This window comes from Cibotium barometz, chromosome 46 (assembly GCF_041138505.1).
Source record: "Cibotium barometz isolate CiBa-2024 chromosome 46, ASM4113850v1, whole genome shotgun sequence".
Lineage (NCBI taxonomy): Eukaryota > Viridiplantae > Streptophyta > Polypodiopsida > Cyatheales > Cibotiaceae > Cibotium > Cibotium barometz.
Window position 1 is genome coordinate 754698 of NC_141091.1, and position 17628 is coordinate 772325.

The following is a 17628-nucleotide window of genomic DNA, read 5'->3' on the forward strand; positions in this document are numbered from 1 at the left end:
GAGGCTAGAATCAAGGAGAGCATCAAGGAAGAGAATGTAGAAGCTGATCTAGGCATTTGCTCACATCATCAATGATGTCTCATCTATTGTACTTGAGCCTATAAAAAGAGACATCATTCCACTAACAAAATTGCATGTGATTATCCCCTTTCATGCTCTAGCTTTGACTTTATTAAGTGCTAATTGTCCTTGCTTAATTATGCTCTCGTCATAATGAAGTGTGTTTATTTTGATCCACCATAATTATTGGGTTGCTCCTCTCCATAGCAATTCCAACAAACTCTGCCTATCAACATAAACCATGCTCTATCTTGAGCACTCCTGCTGATAGTCTCTCTAGCACACACGCAAGCATCTCTCGCATATCAAGCAAAAAATCTCTAGCCCCATCTAGTTTCAAACCCTTAAGTCCTAAGGTCGCAAGGGATCAGGGTCCATAGCCATACATAAGCATAAACTAGTCGTATGCTTAGCTCTGTTGTAGGCAAACCCAACCATAGGGATGTACCTCTCCCAATCAAATGGTGTCCACCATGCATTGTGTACATGAAGTATATCCTCCAAAACCTGATTCACTCTCTCTGTTTGCCCATCAGATAGAGGATGATCAAAGAAACTCATACTCAATGTAGTCTCCAAAACTAACTGCAAGAAATGTCTAATAAACTTTGAAGTCCTTATCCCTTACAATATCGGAAGGCAACCCATAAAGTGTGAAAAGCTTCCAAAAAAATTCATGGGTAGCAGTTTACACATCATGCTTCTAATCAAGAAATACCGGGTTTACACATCAAGGTCCAAATCAAGAGATCCTTGTTCAAGTCCCATTGGCTGCACTTTGATGTTGTCATATGGATGATATTCAATCTAACAAGTGTTGGCATAGCGGTTACATATTAAGGCCACTAATCGAAAGATCCAGGGTTCAAATCCCATTCAGTGTACTACACTTCAAAATCCTCATAAAGATCATATGTAATCCACTGGCTTGGTCTCATGCAGGCAGGTATGCACAAGCATGCACGCACACAAATCCCATTCCCTGCACTTCAAAATCCAATCTACACAGAATCAAGAGATCCATGGTTCAAATCCCATCCCCTGCACTTTAAAATCCTCATATGGAGCATATGTGGTCCACTAGCTTGGCTATCATGTCCATACACAGACACAAGCACGTGCATGCACGCACAGAGTGAGATGTGTAGCACTAATCCTGTATAAAGTACAAAGACTTGAGGATAAACTCACTCAGAGGTAGGGGTAAGAAGGAAACCAGAGCCAGACACTCTTCACATCCTTCTTCTAGGACGTTGACCAGCACTGAACGCACACAAGCATTGTACCAGAAAACGTTTGGAGAGGCCTCCCCCAAGGGAGTCCTCCTCACGACCTCTTGACAGTTAGCAGCCTCTAGGCCCCCATGGATTGGATTTCACAAACACGTGATCTGGGTGACTGTGAGGAGATCAGCCCAGAGGGGAAAAAAGCCAGGTTTCTCGGACACATGGAGGGATTACCATAAAACCCCTTAAAAGACAGGATTCTGAAGCGTCTTTGCCACCACATCATGTTGACAAAAAGCAAGCTCACAGCCGTTGCAAAAGAGCATACACTGCACACAAGACTGTAAGAACATGATGTATCCTGACACGTTCCCTGCCATCCAAAACCCTAACTGCACCACAAGAAGACTTCCAGAGAACTTATATTTCATAAACATGTTTCTCCCCAATGAGTAAGGAATTTATTTGTATGCATCATCTGCCACCACCAAGAGTTCACACAGGACAGCAAGCATGAAGCAAGGTGTGAACCATAGAAAATTACCGGCGTGATGACCATGCTATAACGTGACCAAATCAGCCCGGTGGCAGAGACAGCTGTCCACACACAAAGTCAAGTTGAAGAGATCAGATAAGCCACCAACAATAACAAGGTGTAGCTAATACAAAAGCAAAGAATGCACCCGTGACTTAGCTTGCACCAAAAAAGAACTCAATTTGCAAAGTAACACCCAATGACTGGCAGAAAAAATGGTGAAGAAGAAAACTGCAAGAATGGGAGTAGAACTCTTTCCTACCCATTTGCTGAGGGTAAGAAATCTTTTCAGGAGGCTTGGCAAAGTCAGCAACATTCGCTATACTGATACCCCATTTGAATGTCGGTGCCCAGAAATGGACTGCAATTAGACGAAAACCACAGTACAGCTTAATGTCGGTGCAAGAAATGGACTGCAATAAGACGAAAACCACAGTACAGCTTACCAACTTCTAAAAGAGCTTGACAACACTAATAGTATAGACTGATTCAGTTTATGAGCCAATGGTGTTCAAAAATGTGTATTTTTCAACACAAGTAATTAACTATTGTTTTAGAGTGTGCAGTCGAGTATATTAAAGTATTAAAGGAAAGTGCAGAGTAATTCCCTAACTTAAAAAGAACCCACTCATGGAGCCCCATCTCCAACTCCCTCCCACCTCCCCCCCACTATAGGTGGCTGCCTCACCCCCCTCACCTTGCACTGCAGGTCCACCTCCTTGCCTCTTAGCGTTGCTGCCACCTGTCCACCCCACCACTCCTACTTCGGTGCCTCTCTCGACGAGGCCACTCCCATGGCAAGCCACTCCAAGTACGCCAATCGCTATGGATTTCAGCACATGTGCCTTAATTGAAATAATGCTTACCATGCAGAATCCAAAATATCTTCCCTCCTGGATTCTCCTTCCTCTTTTCAACACATCTACAATTCTACATGTCATGGTTCATAATCCAAGTCTAACCCTTATAGGCAGAAGATAAACAACTAGATTAGAGCTTATGCCAAGGCCAAACAAGTACAGAAAATAGTCCAGAGGAGAAAGACCCTGTTGGCCAGTTTTTGGGTGCTTCTGGAGCAGGTTGGCAGCATATAGCATTATTTGGGATTTTCTGCTGACCAACCAGCAGTCGGCCAGCTTCTAGGGTATGTTTGGGGCCTATAAAAGGCTAAGCCCAGCATTCATTTGATTCATCTCACTCCTTTAGGGAGTAGATCATAGAATAGGTTTTTGTTTACCTTTTGGAAAGGCCTAAGGCCACAAACATTGTTCCCTTTTATACATCTATGAATATACTGAAAAGACAGCCATCTCTGTCTATATTGATTGTTCTTGCATCAAGAGTTCCTATGCAATGCTTAGGGCTGACGGAAGACTCCCAGAGCTTCCCCATGTGATGGTATCAAAGCTTCGGGCTGATTCTCAGATATTGTTGCCAGTGCACCACCCGCCCTTACTACATCGCGCATGGATGAAACCATCACCTGTGTCTTGATCTTTTGGTGGTGTGGTGACCAAGCAACATTGTATCAGCATCAGGCTCAGCAAGGCTAAGTGTTGTTGGTGTCCCAAGAGAAGGAGAGAAACGCAGGATGTGTCAAGAGCCCTAGAAGCTGGTTGGTGTCAGGCAAACCCAAGGGGAGAGTTTCATGAGAGTTGGTAGCCAGTTGGGGCTGCCCCAGAAGATTTTATGGAGCACTTCAAGGAATGAAGTTCATCCAAGGGTGGAGCCAAGGGTGCCAAGATCAGTTTCAAGAAGAAGGATTCCTGTTTGTGTTTCAGGACAGGGCAAGAAGGCAAGGGGACAAAGTGGAATAGATGCATAGATCTCCACATCGGATTTTGAGTGGATTCACAAACCTAAGGCAAGGTTTATAGTGAAAAGATTGTTAGAAAGGGAAGGATAACAGGTATGGGAGACCGTATGTCGAGACAAGTCACAAAGGATGATGAAAGTCATCCAGGGTCAAAAGTTGGAATCCTGTCACTTGGCAAAAACACCACTTGGGCTAATGCCATGTTAACAAAGGGAGAATTTGGCCCAACAATGCCCCCACCACAGACAAATCTCACAAGTGATGGCAAAATTATGTAGTTGTAATGATAAGACTGAAATGCAATGCCTCACATGATCTAATCAATTGCCTAAATTCACTACAGCACATAGGCTGAATCGACAAATTCGAAAACACATGCACCCGGGTCCCGTGCAAATAGATATTATGCAAACACACTATACACCACAAAGACTTGCACTACTTGGTCTGAAAGAGAGAATGGTAAGTGCCTGAGAAAGGCTTTTTTTCCTGTGATCTTGCCAATATGTGCATGGAGATTCATAAAGTTCATCATCCTCTCCTTATATCTGACTTCACTTGTCTCCTTTCTTTCCAGATGCAAGCCTTACACAATCATCCTTCCTTATTTACAATCTCCTTTGTTAATTACACCATTGAAACATATACATGAAGACAAAGCGCCAAGGTCATTTCTATTGAGATTGAGCATTCAGGTGCGTTCCATGAATTGCAAGTATGGGAGGTAGAGCTTCTAACACAAGTGGCAACCCACGTTGCCGCACTAGAGGACCAATGTCGACACGTGGAGCACAAGTAATACCTAGTAGCTCTCAACGAAGGACAGTACCCGGGAATTCTTCAACTCATCTTCACGAGAAGGTGAATTCAGTAAGTAGAACGATAAACTCGATCCCACAACTCTTTATTCCTAGATTCATCAGTTTGAAGCCTACTTTGCTACTGGTAGGAAGTCAAGCACAGAAAAGGTGGTGTTAGCTAGTTGCTACATCAAACGGGCAGCCATCTCTTGCTGGACTCATTGGGCCCACATCAATTCCAATTATGGAGTTGCTGCCTACAAGTGGGACCGATTTGTCAAGGACCTCAAGAAGCGGTTTCTACCGCCTCATTATCTTTAGCGACTCAAGGACACACTTCTAAGGTTTGCCCTAAGAAGACCCCTGCTCAAACTACCACCCTGGGCTTGATAGCATCCGTGGTGAGCCAGCCTCCCACACCAACCCCCCAAGTTGTCGCTAGTCCTCTAGCTCCCACTCCTACATTGGCGCCATTGTTAGCCGGGAGCTCGAAGATAGGCGGAAGGGCAACCATGGCCTGGAGTATGAGCGAACGAATTGCTCAAGACTTTTGGCCACATAGGTGGCCAAAGAGTCGCCGTCTTTTTTAAGAGCGACAGTACAAAGCGCGTGGTCACGAAACAAGCCGCTTGGCGAGCCCGTTTCTCGTTGACCTTGGTAGATAAGAAAGTGGAGGGATTTAGCACGGGCATGACAACAAGCACCAAGTTTGAAGCTCGCCGGGCTAAATTAGTCATCCAGGGCACAGAATTTGTGTGTGATTTCATGGTTTCCCCTCTTGTAGGTGCAGACATAATCTTAGGGATCCAGAGGTTTCATAAGTTCACCCCAGACATTGATTGGGACCAACACACGTTCTAGATTACCCGAAATGTGTCAACAACTCTAATGAAGTGTGAACAAGGGATACCTAACTTTTCGATTATTAGCCACACAATGATGAGTGCTTGTACAAGGTCCTACATGACCGGTTCCAAAAGATCTTTCTTCGGGAAAAGTTGCCTCCCAAACTTCCTCCATCTCGACCGGAGAAACACCTCCTCCCAAGTTCTCACTCCCCCTCCCCCTCCCCCTCCCCCCCCAAGTAAGTTTCCATACCACCGGAGCAAGGACATGGAGACGGCCTGTAGTTGGTTCATCAACTCCACGAACTGCCGCAATCCAGTTTCATACGCTCTAGTCTGTCTCCATTCATAGTGTAACTCGTGGTGCCCGGGGGACTAGGGCCTTTGACACACTTGTTGATACCATCAATGCATATTAAAACATTTAAACATGGCCACAACCTTAACACATATCCATCATCACTTTGCTTAAAACATAAGAGCTGGACAAAACATCCACAAATGTTGAAAATGGAGCTTGCACGTGTGACACCGCATAGAGGCCGGAATGGGCCGATCCCTCCCTTGGAGTATTTTATTACCCAAGGAAAAAATATCGTGTAAAAGCTTTGAGGGCCTTACTCTCGATGCAGGATTATCCATATACAAATGCCATAACACAGCCCAACACGAGGCAACCATAAAATTCAGCGGGCACATAGCTGTAGAAATGCCGAGCCAACAATATAAACCATATACCTCCGTGTGGGTACTGATTCTTTCCCAAAAACCATGGGTCTTAATGCAATAGAGCTAGTACAACAAGTACAACTCTCCATTCAGTCGGTACAACAAGTACAATGGCTGATACAACAGGTAAAATGGTTGGTACAGCCGGTACAATGGCTAGGACAACAAGTACAATGGCTGGAAATCATAATTAAATGACTAAATGTCTTCAGTATTTCTTCGCGATGGAAGCCTTCAAAACAGTCCCCAACAGCCAGTATTCTTCATGGGCAGCCTTCAAGAGAGAAAGAAAGAGAGTAGCCATCATTAGGGCAACCTGCAACGGTGGTAGAGGCTGGTGTGTAGCAAGAGAGCCTCCTTTAATGAAGAGAGAGGGCTCCAATTTATAGATTTGGGCCTCCCATGAGCTAAAATGGCAAGAGAAGGATATAATGACAAGTGGAGAGCCACACAATAGCTGCAGTGACAAGTGTGAGGCCACTTGTCTTACTTTGATCCACTTTCTAACGAGTGTCAAGCCACTTGTTTCACTTTGGTCCACTTTCTTGCCACATGTCGCAATCTAAGAGATGGGTCCTTTCATAAACTTTATCTCTAAAAATATCCCAACTGGTAGCCCATTTGTCATAGGTACTTTGGCAACTCTTGGTATTTGCTCAATTCCAGACGTAATGACGGGAACAAAATTTCCATCGAAGTCGGGCCAAAAATAGCAACTATCCTAAATTTAGGAGTGTGATTCTTTGTATTGTAGGATAATCCCCCATTCCCAAAGCTTGTACTTTCCAAATATTTAGACATCCTGGAGTCCACCAGACCCCTTTCATACTAGGAAATACCCAGGTTGATGACACGTAGCCCCGATCCTTTTCATGAAAAAGAAGGATGGATCCTCCCAGCTTTGTGTAGATTATCGAGCGCTCAACAAGCTGACAATAAAAAGCAACTTTCCTATGCCTCGTGCTGTTTATTTTCTGCAGTCTACTTGCTCTTGTCTGCCCAAGTTTGGTTATCATTTCCGCTGCATATTCTGACATGGTATCAAAGCCCTAGGCTCGAGATAGATCTTGGGAGTTTTTCTGAGCAAGAGGGGGAGCGTTAGGCTGCTGATTGGTGGACTGTTTTGGGCTGTACGGGAAGAGAAGGTGCAAGAGGAAGGCGGGCTAAGGTGCTGGACAGCCACTTGCAGGTTTACAGATTTTTTTTTCCCCACCCACCCACCCTTTCAGGTTACTCTCCGCGATGGCAGATTTACTAGAGATGGCTGAGAAGCACGTGAAGATTCCCACGTTCCCAGTGGATCGTCAGTTGGACGGGTCCAATTACGGCATCTGGAAGGTCATGATGGAGTCGGTGCTGGAGTCATATGACCTTGCTGATTTTATCATCATCGGGGTTCCACGGCCGGAAGCTGAGGAAGGGGAGTTACTATCGACGAGGAAGGACCGAGAGGCACAGGCACACATGTGGGATCGTGTCAACGCCAGGGTCCGGTCGTTTATTTTCCTCAATTGCACACCACAAGTGATCAATCATGTGAAGCACATGACGCTGGCGAGAGGCATATGGGAGCACTTGGCTTCTTTGTATAACAGGGTATCACCCATGAAACGGATCTCCTTGGAAGTGCAGATGCGGGTTATGAACCCTGCAAAGTCCTCGACGATGCGGGAACACATTAACAAGCTGCAAGCTCTTCAGCAGGAAGTCCTACAAGCTGGGAAAGAGATATCATCTGAAGACATGGCCATCACTTTGCTGTCCCACACTTGCCTAGTCAGTATTCTGCTTTCTATTCCTCGTTGATTACGAGTGGCAGGCTCAGCACCATAACCTGGGAGGAGCTTGTGCCAATGGTCTTGGACCAGGAGGGACGTTTCACGAACCCTCCTCACAGCGGAGGTTCGGAGGCCTTAACTGGCCAACGGTCGAAAGGCCGGAATAACAACAAGGGCAAAGGGAAGGCTTCACCGGAGAAATCTTCTGAGAAGAAGCCTGATTCAGAACGAGAGAAGCTGAAGGCCGAAAGATCTTGTAATGATTGTGGCGAGAAAGGCCACTACTGGAGGAAGTGCCCTAAGCGGACAGGGAAGAGTGCTGATTCCTCAGCCTCAGCTGCAAAGACTCCGGCATTTGTGCACTTAGAGATGGTGGACTCCGATGCTTCATCATCTTCGAGCGAGGAGGCAGTTGGCTTCACCGCGAAGGACACCCGGGAATGGATTCTCGACAGTGGTGCTTCCAGGCACATGACTCCGTCCCGTGACTTCTTTCTAGATCTGAAACGGCAGTCAGGTCGTATCTTTATTGGCGATAACTCCACTATTCCCATACATAGTGAGGGGCGGATGGAGATTATTCCCGACGGCAAGGGGAGCAAGCATGCTTTCCGTGTTCTTTATGTCCTTGCTTTGGGTTTTCATCTTCTGTCAGTGCATGAGGTATGCAAGACTGGCTTTCAGGTGGAGTTTGAGGAGCATTCAGTTGCTCTAAGGGACCGTGAGACTGGCAAAGTTGTTTGGGAAGGCGGTGTGGAGAATGGTATCTACAAGCTCTCTGCACTCTCCTCATTGACAAGTTCTCAGGTCGGAGATTTGTGGCACTTTCGTTTTGGCCACTTAAATGTGGATGCTTTGAGGCGCGCCTTCCGGGACCAAATGGTGGTTGGCTTGCCAGATGTTGGTAGTAGGCAAGGACGTTGCAGTTCTTGCATACGTGGTAAGCAGCACAGGGAATCCTTTCCGAAGCAGGCTTCCAGGCGGGCTTCGAAACCATTGGAGTTGATTCACACTGACTTGTGTGGACCTCAGCAGATACCATCTTTGGGAGGATCTCTCTACTTTATGATGCTGCTTGATGATTGTACCAGATTCACGTGGGTCTACTTTCTTTCCTAGAAGAACCAGGCTTTTGCTCGGTTCAAGGATTGGCACGTGATGGTGGAGAGAGTCTGGATTTCAGGTCAAGACTCTCAGGGCTGACAAAGAAGGTGAATTCTCCTCGACTGTATTTTTCAGATTTTGTGCAGATTATGGCATCAAAAGGGAACTGGCCAATACCGGATCGCCTTCGCAGAATGGAGTTGTTGAACGCAAGAACAGGACTGTGGTGGAGATGGCGAGGACCATGCTGGAGCATCGTGATCTTCCTCGTCCACTTTGGGGTGAGGCTGTGGCAACGGCTGTCCATACCATTAACCGATCTCCGACGACTTCAGTACCCCATATGACTCCATTTGAGGCATATTTTCGCAGGAAACCCGATGTCTCGCACTTCCATGTCTTTGGGAGTGACGCGTATGTACATATTCCGAAGAAGCAGAGGGGGAAGCTTGACTCCAAGTCCCGCAAGTTGGTATTTGTGGGGTATAACTCTCTTTCCAAGGGATACAGGTTGTATGATCCAAATAGGAACGAGATTGTTGTCAGCCGGGATGTGGTCTTTGACGAGCATGTTCCAGCATCCACTGTCGAGGAGCCGCCACTTCTTGGAGATCCAGAGGAGTCTGATGATGATTCCCAGTCTATCATTCCAATTGATCCACCTCAGTTATCACACGAGGTTGAGCCCGCAGCTGGAGAAGAGCCCCCGCGACCATAGGAGGCTCCACGATCTGTTCGAGTACCTAGGTGGTTGTTAGACACCCTTCGGGAGTCAGGTGTCACGGAGCTACCCTCCGAGTGGACCACATAGGACGACCCTCGAAGATCACATCGAGTCCGAGATAAAAGCAACACAGCGGAGCTTCTTCAAGTGAACTATGCTTTGATGTCTCGTATCATGCGAGATAAAGAGCCCACTTCCGTAAAGGAAGCCCTTTCACAGGATACTTGGAGGAAAGCCATGCAGGTGGAACTTGATGCCATCGAGAAGAACAACACTTGTTGGGAGTTGGTACCGAGGCCGTCGAAGCGGTCTGTCATTGGTGTCAAATGGGTCTTTAAGACCAAATACGCGTCTGATGGGTCGGTGGACAAACACAAAGCCATGCTTGTGGCTAAAGGTTATGCTCAGCAGCCAGGCATCGACTACGAGGATACCTTTGCACCGACAGCGCAGATGTCCACGATTCGAACCGTTCTTGCCCTTGCTTCTTCTCAGAGGTGGCCCGTGTATCAAATGGATGTAAAATGTGCGTTCCTCAATGGTGACCTGCAGGAGGAGGTGTACGTTGAGCAGCCTCCAGGCTTTATTGTTCCAGGATCGGAAGGGATGGTTTACAGGTTACGTAAGGCCTTGTATGGTCTTAAGCAGGCTCCCAGGGCTTGGAATCAGAAGATTGATTCCTTCTTTATTCGGACTGGATTTCAGAGATCGGTTGCAGATCCGAACCTGTATCTCTTTCGGGAACGGGGCATGGTCACACTTATCATCCTTTATGTGGATGATCTCATTCTCACCGGCGGTCATGTGGAGCACATTGGAGTGACGAAGGCTGTCTTGTCAAAGGAGTTTGAGATGACCGATTTAGGCTTACTCCACTTCTTTTTGGGATTGGAGATCTGGCAGACCCAGAGGGGGTTTTTCGTCTCTCAGCAGCGGTATGTTCATGAGTTGCTTGAGGCCTTTGGGATGGAGAACTGCAAGCCTATTACTTCGCCGATGGACCCGAACACAAAGTTAACCGTTACAGATCCTTGTGAGCCAGTTGATGCCTCGCAGTACCGGAAGTTGGTTGGTTCATTGATCTGGTTGCTAAACACCAGATTGGACTTGAGCTTCTCCGTGGGGCTGTTGAGCTCTTCTATGCAGACGCCATTGAAGTCTCATTGGGACGTAGGATTGCGGATCTTGCGGTATCTGCAGAGTACGAAGGATCTCGGACTCTTTTACACAGGAGGGAATGGAGTCAAGCTCCAAGGTTGGAGTGACTCAGATTGAGGAGGAAATCCAGACACGAGGAGATCTACTTCAGGATACAGTTTTACCCTCGGCTCAGGAGCAGTTTCTTGGAGCAGCAAGAGGCAGCCAACTATTGCCCTTTCTTCGACAGAGGCATCGGGCTACTTGTGGTGCTGCTTGTGAGGTTGTATGGCTGCGGAGGCTGCTAGGCGAGATTGGGTTTCCAGAGAGGGAGCCCACAGTCATCCAGTGCGATAACCAGAGTTGTATAGCTATTGCTCGGAACCCGGTTTTCCATGCCCGGACCAAGCATATAGAGATACAGTATCACTTTGTACGTGAGAAGATCTTGGCTGGTGACATCTTGCTACTTTATTGTTCGACGGAGGACAATGCGACGGACCTCTTCACGAAGTCTCTACCTCAAGCTACGCTCAGGCGGCACTCCAGCTCCCTTGGGTTGGTTTCAAGGCCAGGAGCTAAGAGGGGGTGTTAGAAGTCATCTCCTGTCTATATTCATACACCAGGGCCTCTGTTGTGGGTGTGCCCGCCCTATATAAGGTGTTTTATCATTTTTCCACTCCCCCTATTTTCCCCTATTTTTTCCCATTTTTCCTAGTGGTGGGAGGGTTGCCAGAGGATGCCAGGAACACTCCAGTGCTGGCCGACTGCATGTTTCTCAGTCGTGGGGTACTGGACTGCTAGCCAACTGGAGTTTCTCAGTCGTGGGCACTTGTCTCCTGGCCGACTGCATTTATGCAGTCGTGGGACCATTTTCAGCAGTCGTGGGCACCTTTTATGCTGGCCGACTGCTCTCCCAGGGATGTATATATAGGCCCCTTGCCCCCACCACTCATTCATTCAGTTTTCTCGGGATCTTGTGTATAGAGAAGAGTTTACACACCTATTTCTCTGTGTTTCTTGTGCTGTTTATTTTCTGCAGTCTACTTGCTCTGGTCTACCCAAGTTTGGTTATCATTTCTGCTGCATATTCTGACATGGTATCAGAGCTCTAGGCTCGAGATAGATCTTGGGAGTTTTTCTGAGCAAGAGGGGGTGCGTTAGGCTGCTGATTGGTGGACTGTTTTGGGCTGAACGGGAAGAGAAGGTGCAAGACGAAGGCGGGCTAAGGTGCTGGACAGCCACTTGCAGGTTTACAGATTTTTTTTTCCGCACCCACCCACCCTTTCAGGTTACTCTCCGCGATGGCAGATTTACTAGAGATGGCTGAGAAGCACGTGAAGATTCCGACTCTCCCCACGTTCCCAGTGGATCGTCAGTTGGACGGGTCCAATTACGGCATCTGGAAGGTCATGACGGAGTCGGTGCTGGAGTCATATGACCTTGCTGATTTTATCATCATCGGGGTTCCACGGCCGGAAGCTCAGGAAGGGGAGTTACTATCGACGAGGAAGGACCGTGAGGCACCGGCACACATGTGGGATCGTGTCAACGCCAGGGTCCGGTCGTTTATTTTCCTCAATTGCACACCACAAGTGATCAATCATGTGAAGCACATGACGCTGGCGAGAGGCATATGGGAGCACTTGGCTTCTTTGTATAACAAGGTATCACCCATGAAACGGATCTCCTTGGAAGTGCAGATGCGGGTTATGAACCCTGCAAAGTCTTCGACGATGCGGGAAAACATCAACAAGCTGCAGGCCCTTCAGCAGGAAGTCCTACAAGCTGGGAAAGAGATATCGTCTGAAGATATGGCCATCACTTTGCTTTCCCACTTGCCTGGTCAGTATTCTGCTTTCTATTCCTCGTTGATCACGAGTGGCAGGCTCAGCACCATTACTTGGGAGGAGCTTGTGCCAATGGTCTTGGACCAGGAGGAACGTTTCACGAACCCTCCTCACGGTGGAGGTTCGGAGGCCTTAACTGGCCAACGATCGAAAGGCCAGAATAACAAGGACAAAGGGAAGGCTTCACCGGAGAAGTCTTCTGAGAAGAAGCCTGATCCAGAACGAGAGAAGCTGAAGGCCGAAAGATCTTGTAATGATTGTGGCGAGAAAGGCCACTACTGGAGAAAGTGCCCTAAGCGGACAGGGAAGAGTGCTGATTCCTCAGCCTCAGCTGCAAAGACTCCGGCATTTGTGCACTTAGAGATGGTGGGACTCCGATGCTTCATCATCTCTTCGAGCGAGGAGGCAGTTGGCTTCACCGCGAAGGATACCCGGGAATGGATTCTCGACAGTGGTGCTTCCAGGCACATGACTCCATCCCGTGACTTCTTTTTGGATCTGAAACGGCAGTCAGGTCGTATCTTTATTGGCGATAACTCCACTATTCCGATACATAGTGAGGGCCGGATGGAGATTATTCCCGACGGCAAGGGGGGCAAGCATGCTTCCCGTGTTCTTTATGTCCCTGCTCTGGGTTTTCATCTTCTGTCAGTGCATGAGGTATGCAAGACTAGCTTTCGGGTGGAATTTGAGGAGCATTCAGTTGCTCTAAGGGACCGTGAGACTGGCAAAGTTGTTTGGGAAGGCGGTGTGGAGAATGGAATCTACAAGCTCTCTGCACTCTCCTCATTGACAGGTTCTCAGGTCGGAGATTTGTGGCACTTTCGTTTTGGCCACTTAAATGTGGATGCTTTGAGGCGCGCCTTCCGGGACCAGATGGTGGTTGGCTTGCCAGATGTTGGTAGTAGGCAAGGACGTTGCAGTTCTTGCATACGTGGTAAGTAGCACAGGGAATCCTTTCCGAAGCAGGCTTCCAGGCGGGCTTCGAAACCATTGGAGTTGATTCACACTGACTTGTGTGGACCTCAGCAGATACCATCTTTGGAAGGATCTCTCTACTTTATGCTGCTTGTTGATGATTGTACCAGATTCACGTGGGTCTACTTTCTTTCCCAGAAGGACCAAGCTTTTGCTCGGTTCAAGGATTGGCACGTGATGGTGGAGAAAGAGTCTGGATTTCAGGTCAAGACTCTCAGGGCTGACAAAGGAGGTGAATTCTCCTCGACTGTATTTTTTAAATTTTGTGCAGATCATGGCATCAAAAGGGAATTGGCCAATACCGGATCGCCTTTGGAGAATGGAGTTGTTGAACGTAAGAACAGGACTATGGTGGAGATGGCGAGGACCATGCTGGAGCATCGTGATCTTCCTCGTCCACTTTGGGGTGAGGCTGTGGCAACGGCTGTCCATACCATTAACCGCTCTCCGACGACTTCTGTACCCCATATGACTCCATTTGAGGCATATTTTGGCAGGAAACCCGATGTCTCGCACTTCCGTGTCTTTGGGAGTGACGCGTATGTACATATTCCGAAGAACCAGAGGGGGAAGCTTGACTCCAAGTCCCGCAAGCTGGTATTTGTGGGGTATAACTCTCTTTCCAAGGGATACAGGTTGTATGATCCAGAGAGGAATGAGATTGTTGTCAGCCGGGATGTGGTCTTTGACGAGCATGTTCCAGCATCCACTGTCGAGGAGCCGCCACTTCTTGGAGATCCAGAGGAGTCTGATGATGATTCCCAGTCTATCATTCCAGTTGATCCACCTCAGTCATCACAAGAGGTTGAGCCCACAGCTGGAGTAGAGCCCCCGCGACCACAGGAGGCTCCACGATCTGTTCGAGTACCTAGGTGGTTGTTAGACACCCTTCGGGAGTCAGGTGTCACGGAGCTACCCTCCGAGTGGACCACAGAGGACGGCCCTCGAAGATCACATCGAGTCCGAGATAAAAGCAACACGGCGGAGCTTCTTCAGGTGAACTATGCTTTGATGTCTCGTATCATGCGGGATAAAGACCCCACTTCAGTAAAGGAAGCCCTTTCACAGGATACTTGGAGGAAAGCCATGCAGGTGGAACTTGATGCCATCGAGAAGAACAACACTTGGGAGTTGGTACCGAGGCCGTCGAACTGGTCAGTAATTGGTGTCAAATGGGTCTTTAAGACCAAATACGCGTTTGATGGGTCGGTGGACAAACACAAAGCCATGCTTGTGGCTAAAGGTTATGCTCAGCGGCCAGGCATCGACTACGAGGAGCAGACCCAGAGGGGGTTTTTCGTCTCTCAGCAGCGGTATGTTCATGAGTTGCTTGAGGCCTTTGGGATGGAGAACTGCAAGCCTATTACTTCGCCGATGGACCCGAACACAAAGTTAACCGTTACAGATCCTTGTGAGCCAGTTGATGCCTCGCAATACCGGAAGTTGGTTGGTTCATTGATCTGGTTGCTGAACACCAGATTGGACTTGAGCTTCTCCGTGGGGCTGTTGAGCTCTTTTATGCAGATGCCATTGAAGTCTCATTGGGACGCAGGATTGCGGATCTTGCGGTATCTACAGAGTACGAAGGATCTCGGACTCTTTTACACAGGAGGGAATGGAGTCAAGCTCCAAGGATGGAGTGACTCAGATTGGGGAGGAGATCCAGACACGAGGAGATCTACTTCAGGATACAGTTTTACCCTCGGCTCAGGAGCAGTTTCTTGGAGCAGCAAGAGGCAGCCAACTATTGCCCTTTCTTCGACAGAGGCAGAGTATCGGGCTGCTTGTGGTGCTGCTTGTGAGGTTGTATGGCTGCGGAGGCTACTAGGCGAGAATTGGTTTCCACAGAGGGAGCCCACAGTCATCCAGTGGGATAGATGCAATCATGCATAACAAACTAGAGGAGCCTCATAGCCCCAAAGACTAGAGTTCTCAATCAGGAGTCTAGGCACTCAATCCTCAACATCCTCGATGTCCTCATCAACAGCCTCCTCAGTTGACTCAGCGTCACTCTCAGAAGAGGACAGTGCTACCTCAGCTGCCACACTCATCTTAGCTGCTGCACTGGTACTAGCACCTCTTGATAATGTTGGTGTTGATGCTCGTGTGGCATGAGCAGGTGCCATAACTCCTCGTACAATATGGCATATATATCGTGCTCCTCCTGAGGAATCTCTGGGACATCTTTCATCTTCTCAATGTCGATTTTATCGACATTAACCTACAAGGCTCTATCAGATTGCCCTGCCGCTCAATTAGGTGGACTAGGCTACTATTCAACTAGCAGTTGGTTCTTGCAAGAATTGGCTGTTAAGGGTGATCTATTTTGGGCTTCCAACGCAAGCTCTATGTAATATAAGAGCATCTAGGCATATTTGGAGATCTTTTTAGAAAAATCAATTACATTGCATCAAAAAGTTGGCTGACATAGTTTTTCATACTATGTGGTTCTTCCACTCTTGAGTCATGTGCACAATCTATACATAGCTCGCAAGGCATGGTCCAGTAGCAGATAACGGCAGGCTTCAGCATTCATCCCTTAGATTCACCCGTTCTACACCACCTTCAAACCTTTAAGACATAATCTTTGTCACTAGTTATGTACCACCCTTCTACCATATGTGATCTTCATCGTTCTCCTTGTCATGCCACGAGTGAAGTCACAAAAATCTTAATAGAGCCCTTCTCTTGGCATGCACTTGCATGGGAAATAGAAGACCATAAACACCCCATTTCACTTGGCATGCCCTAGACATTAAATGAAGAGAATAACAAGACATTCATCATGAGAAACAGGATTTTTCCATTGAAATTATAATAGTATGTTTGTAAAGCATTTGAACCGTGGGGCTGTGTGATGGGAGAGTGCGCGAGGGAGTGAGGCCCTGGGGAGGTGGGTGGGGAGGGAGGGGGGGTGCCTCCTCCTCAAATGAGGGCAGCATCGTCTAAACGCTTTGTTAAGAACATAAGAAACCCTAAACTAACCGAGACAGGGGACTCACTGGTTTTGGGGCCAGCGGGATGGTTCCACAGAGCCATCAGCCGGGAGGTCGCCATGGATTTTGCAGAGCCAAACGAGCGTGCACAGCGGATCTGATTTACACCTGGCTTAACGGGAGAGAAGCAAAACGCACCTTGACTCTTTCTTTCCTTGTTATTTGTTATTGGCGTTGGACACGGTTGGAGTGAGTCAGTCAGTTGGGCTCACATGGATCCACAGAAACCAATATACAATTGACATGTAGGATCCAAATTTTTACGGAGGCAGCATAAATAGCCATTGGTGCTCATACAATAGGAAACACTCTTTTTACTAGTACTTGAACCGCGCACTGTGGTCTGCACTCTGCCCTCTTGACTTGATACTACACTACTGCCATGCACTCTGCCCTCTTGATACTACACTACTGCCATGCAGCACGAGGCTACAAAGGAACTTTCCGACGTGCATGGTAGATTTCGGATTAGTTTCTTGCATGGTTGCTCGAGCGGCTACCGCCTATAGTGCTTCCACGTGGTAGCTCATGCACCCCTAGGCCATGCCCTCCTACTGCCATCTGGCAGAAGAGAGAGCATGTGGCAGGAGAGAGCACGCAAGTTATGGACCTGCACATAGAAACAAAACTTAGCAATCACCTCGAAATAATATTTTAATTGCACTATGTACCAACTTGTGAGCTTTTATTATTCGAATGTGAGTGCCTATATGTGTGAGCTTATATTCGAATGTGAGTGACTGTATGTGCAAATACACTCACAGTGTGAGATGTGCATATGTTTTGTTAAGATGAACACTACTATAAATATGTACTAGTATTGCACCCGCGCGTTGCTGCGGCCGACCAAGGTTCCAGAAAAGAACTATTCCCTCTCTACAACCATCTCTCTCTCTCTCTCTCTCTCTCTCTCTCTCTCTCACACACACACACACACACACATGCCCTCTCCCTCTCTCTGTCACGTACACACACTCTCAAACGTTGCAACTCTCTCTCTCTCTCTCTCTCTCACATGCACACACATATACACACCTGCTCTCTCTCTCT

General features: G+C 47.7%; 1 protein-coding gene across 2 annotated transcripts in view; it reads right to left on the reverse strand.

Annotated features, from left to right (window-relative positions):
• Positions 1–16762, reverse strand: part of LOC147611791 (mitochondrial pyruvate carrier 4-like) — a 36279-nt gene extending 19517 nt beyond the window's left edge. For both annotated transcript variants that reach the window (XR_015263593.1, XM_086783622.1), the window contains exons 1-3: positions 16585–16762; positions 2084–2182; positions 1831–1883 (exon numbers count right to left, since the gene is read on the reverse strand). Coding sequence is in view for 1 of the 2 variants with exons in the window: in XM_086783622.1 (XP_086639748.1) it covers positions 1831–1883; positions 2084–2182; positions 16585–16639 (207 nt within the window). In the remaining variant the exon portion in view is untranslated. The remainder of the gene's footprint in view (positions 1–1830; positions 1884–2083; positions 2183–16584) is intronic.
• Positions 16763–17628: the final 866 nt, after the last annotated feature.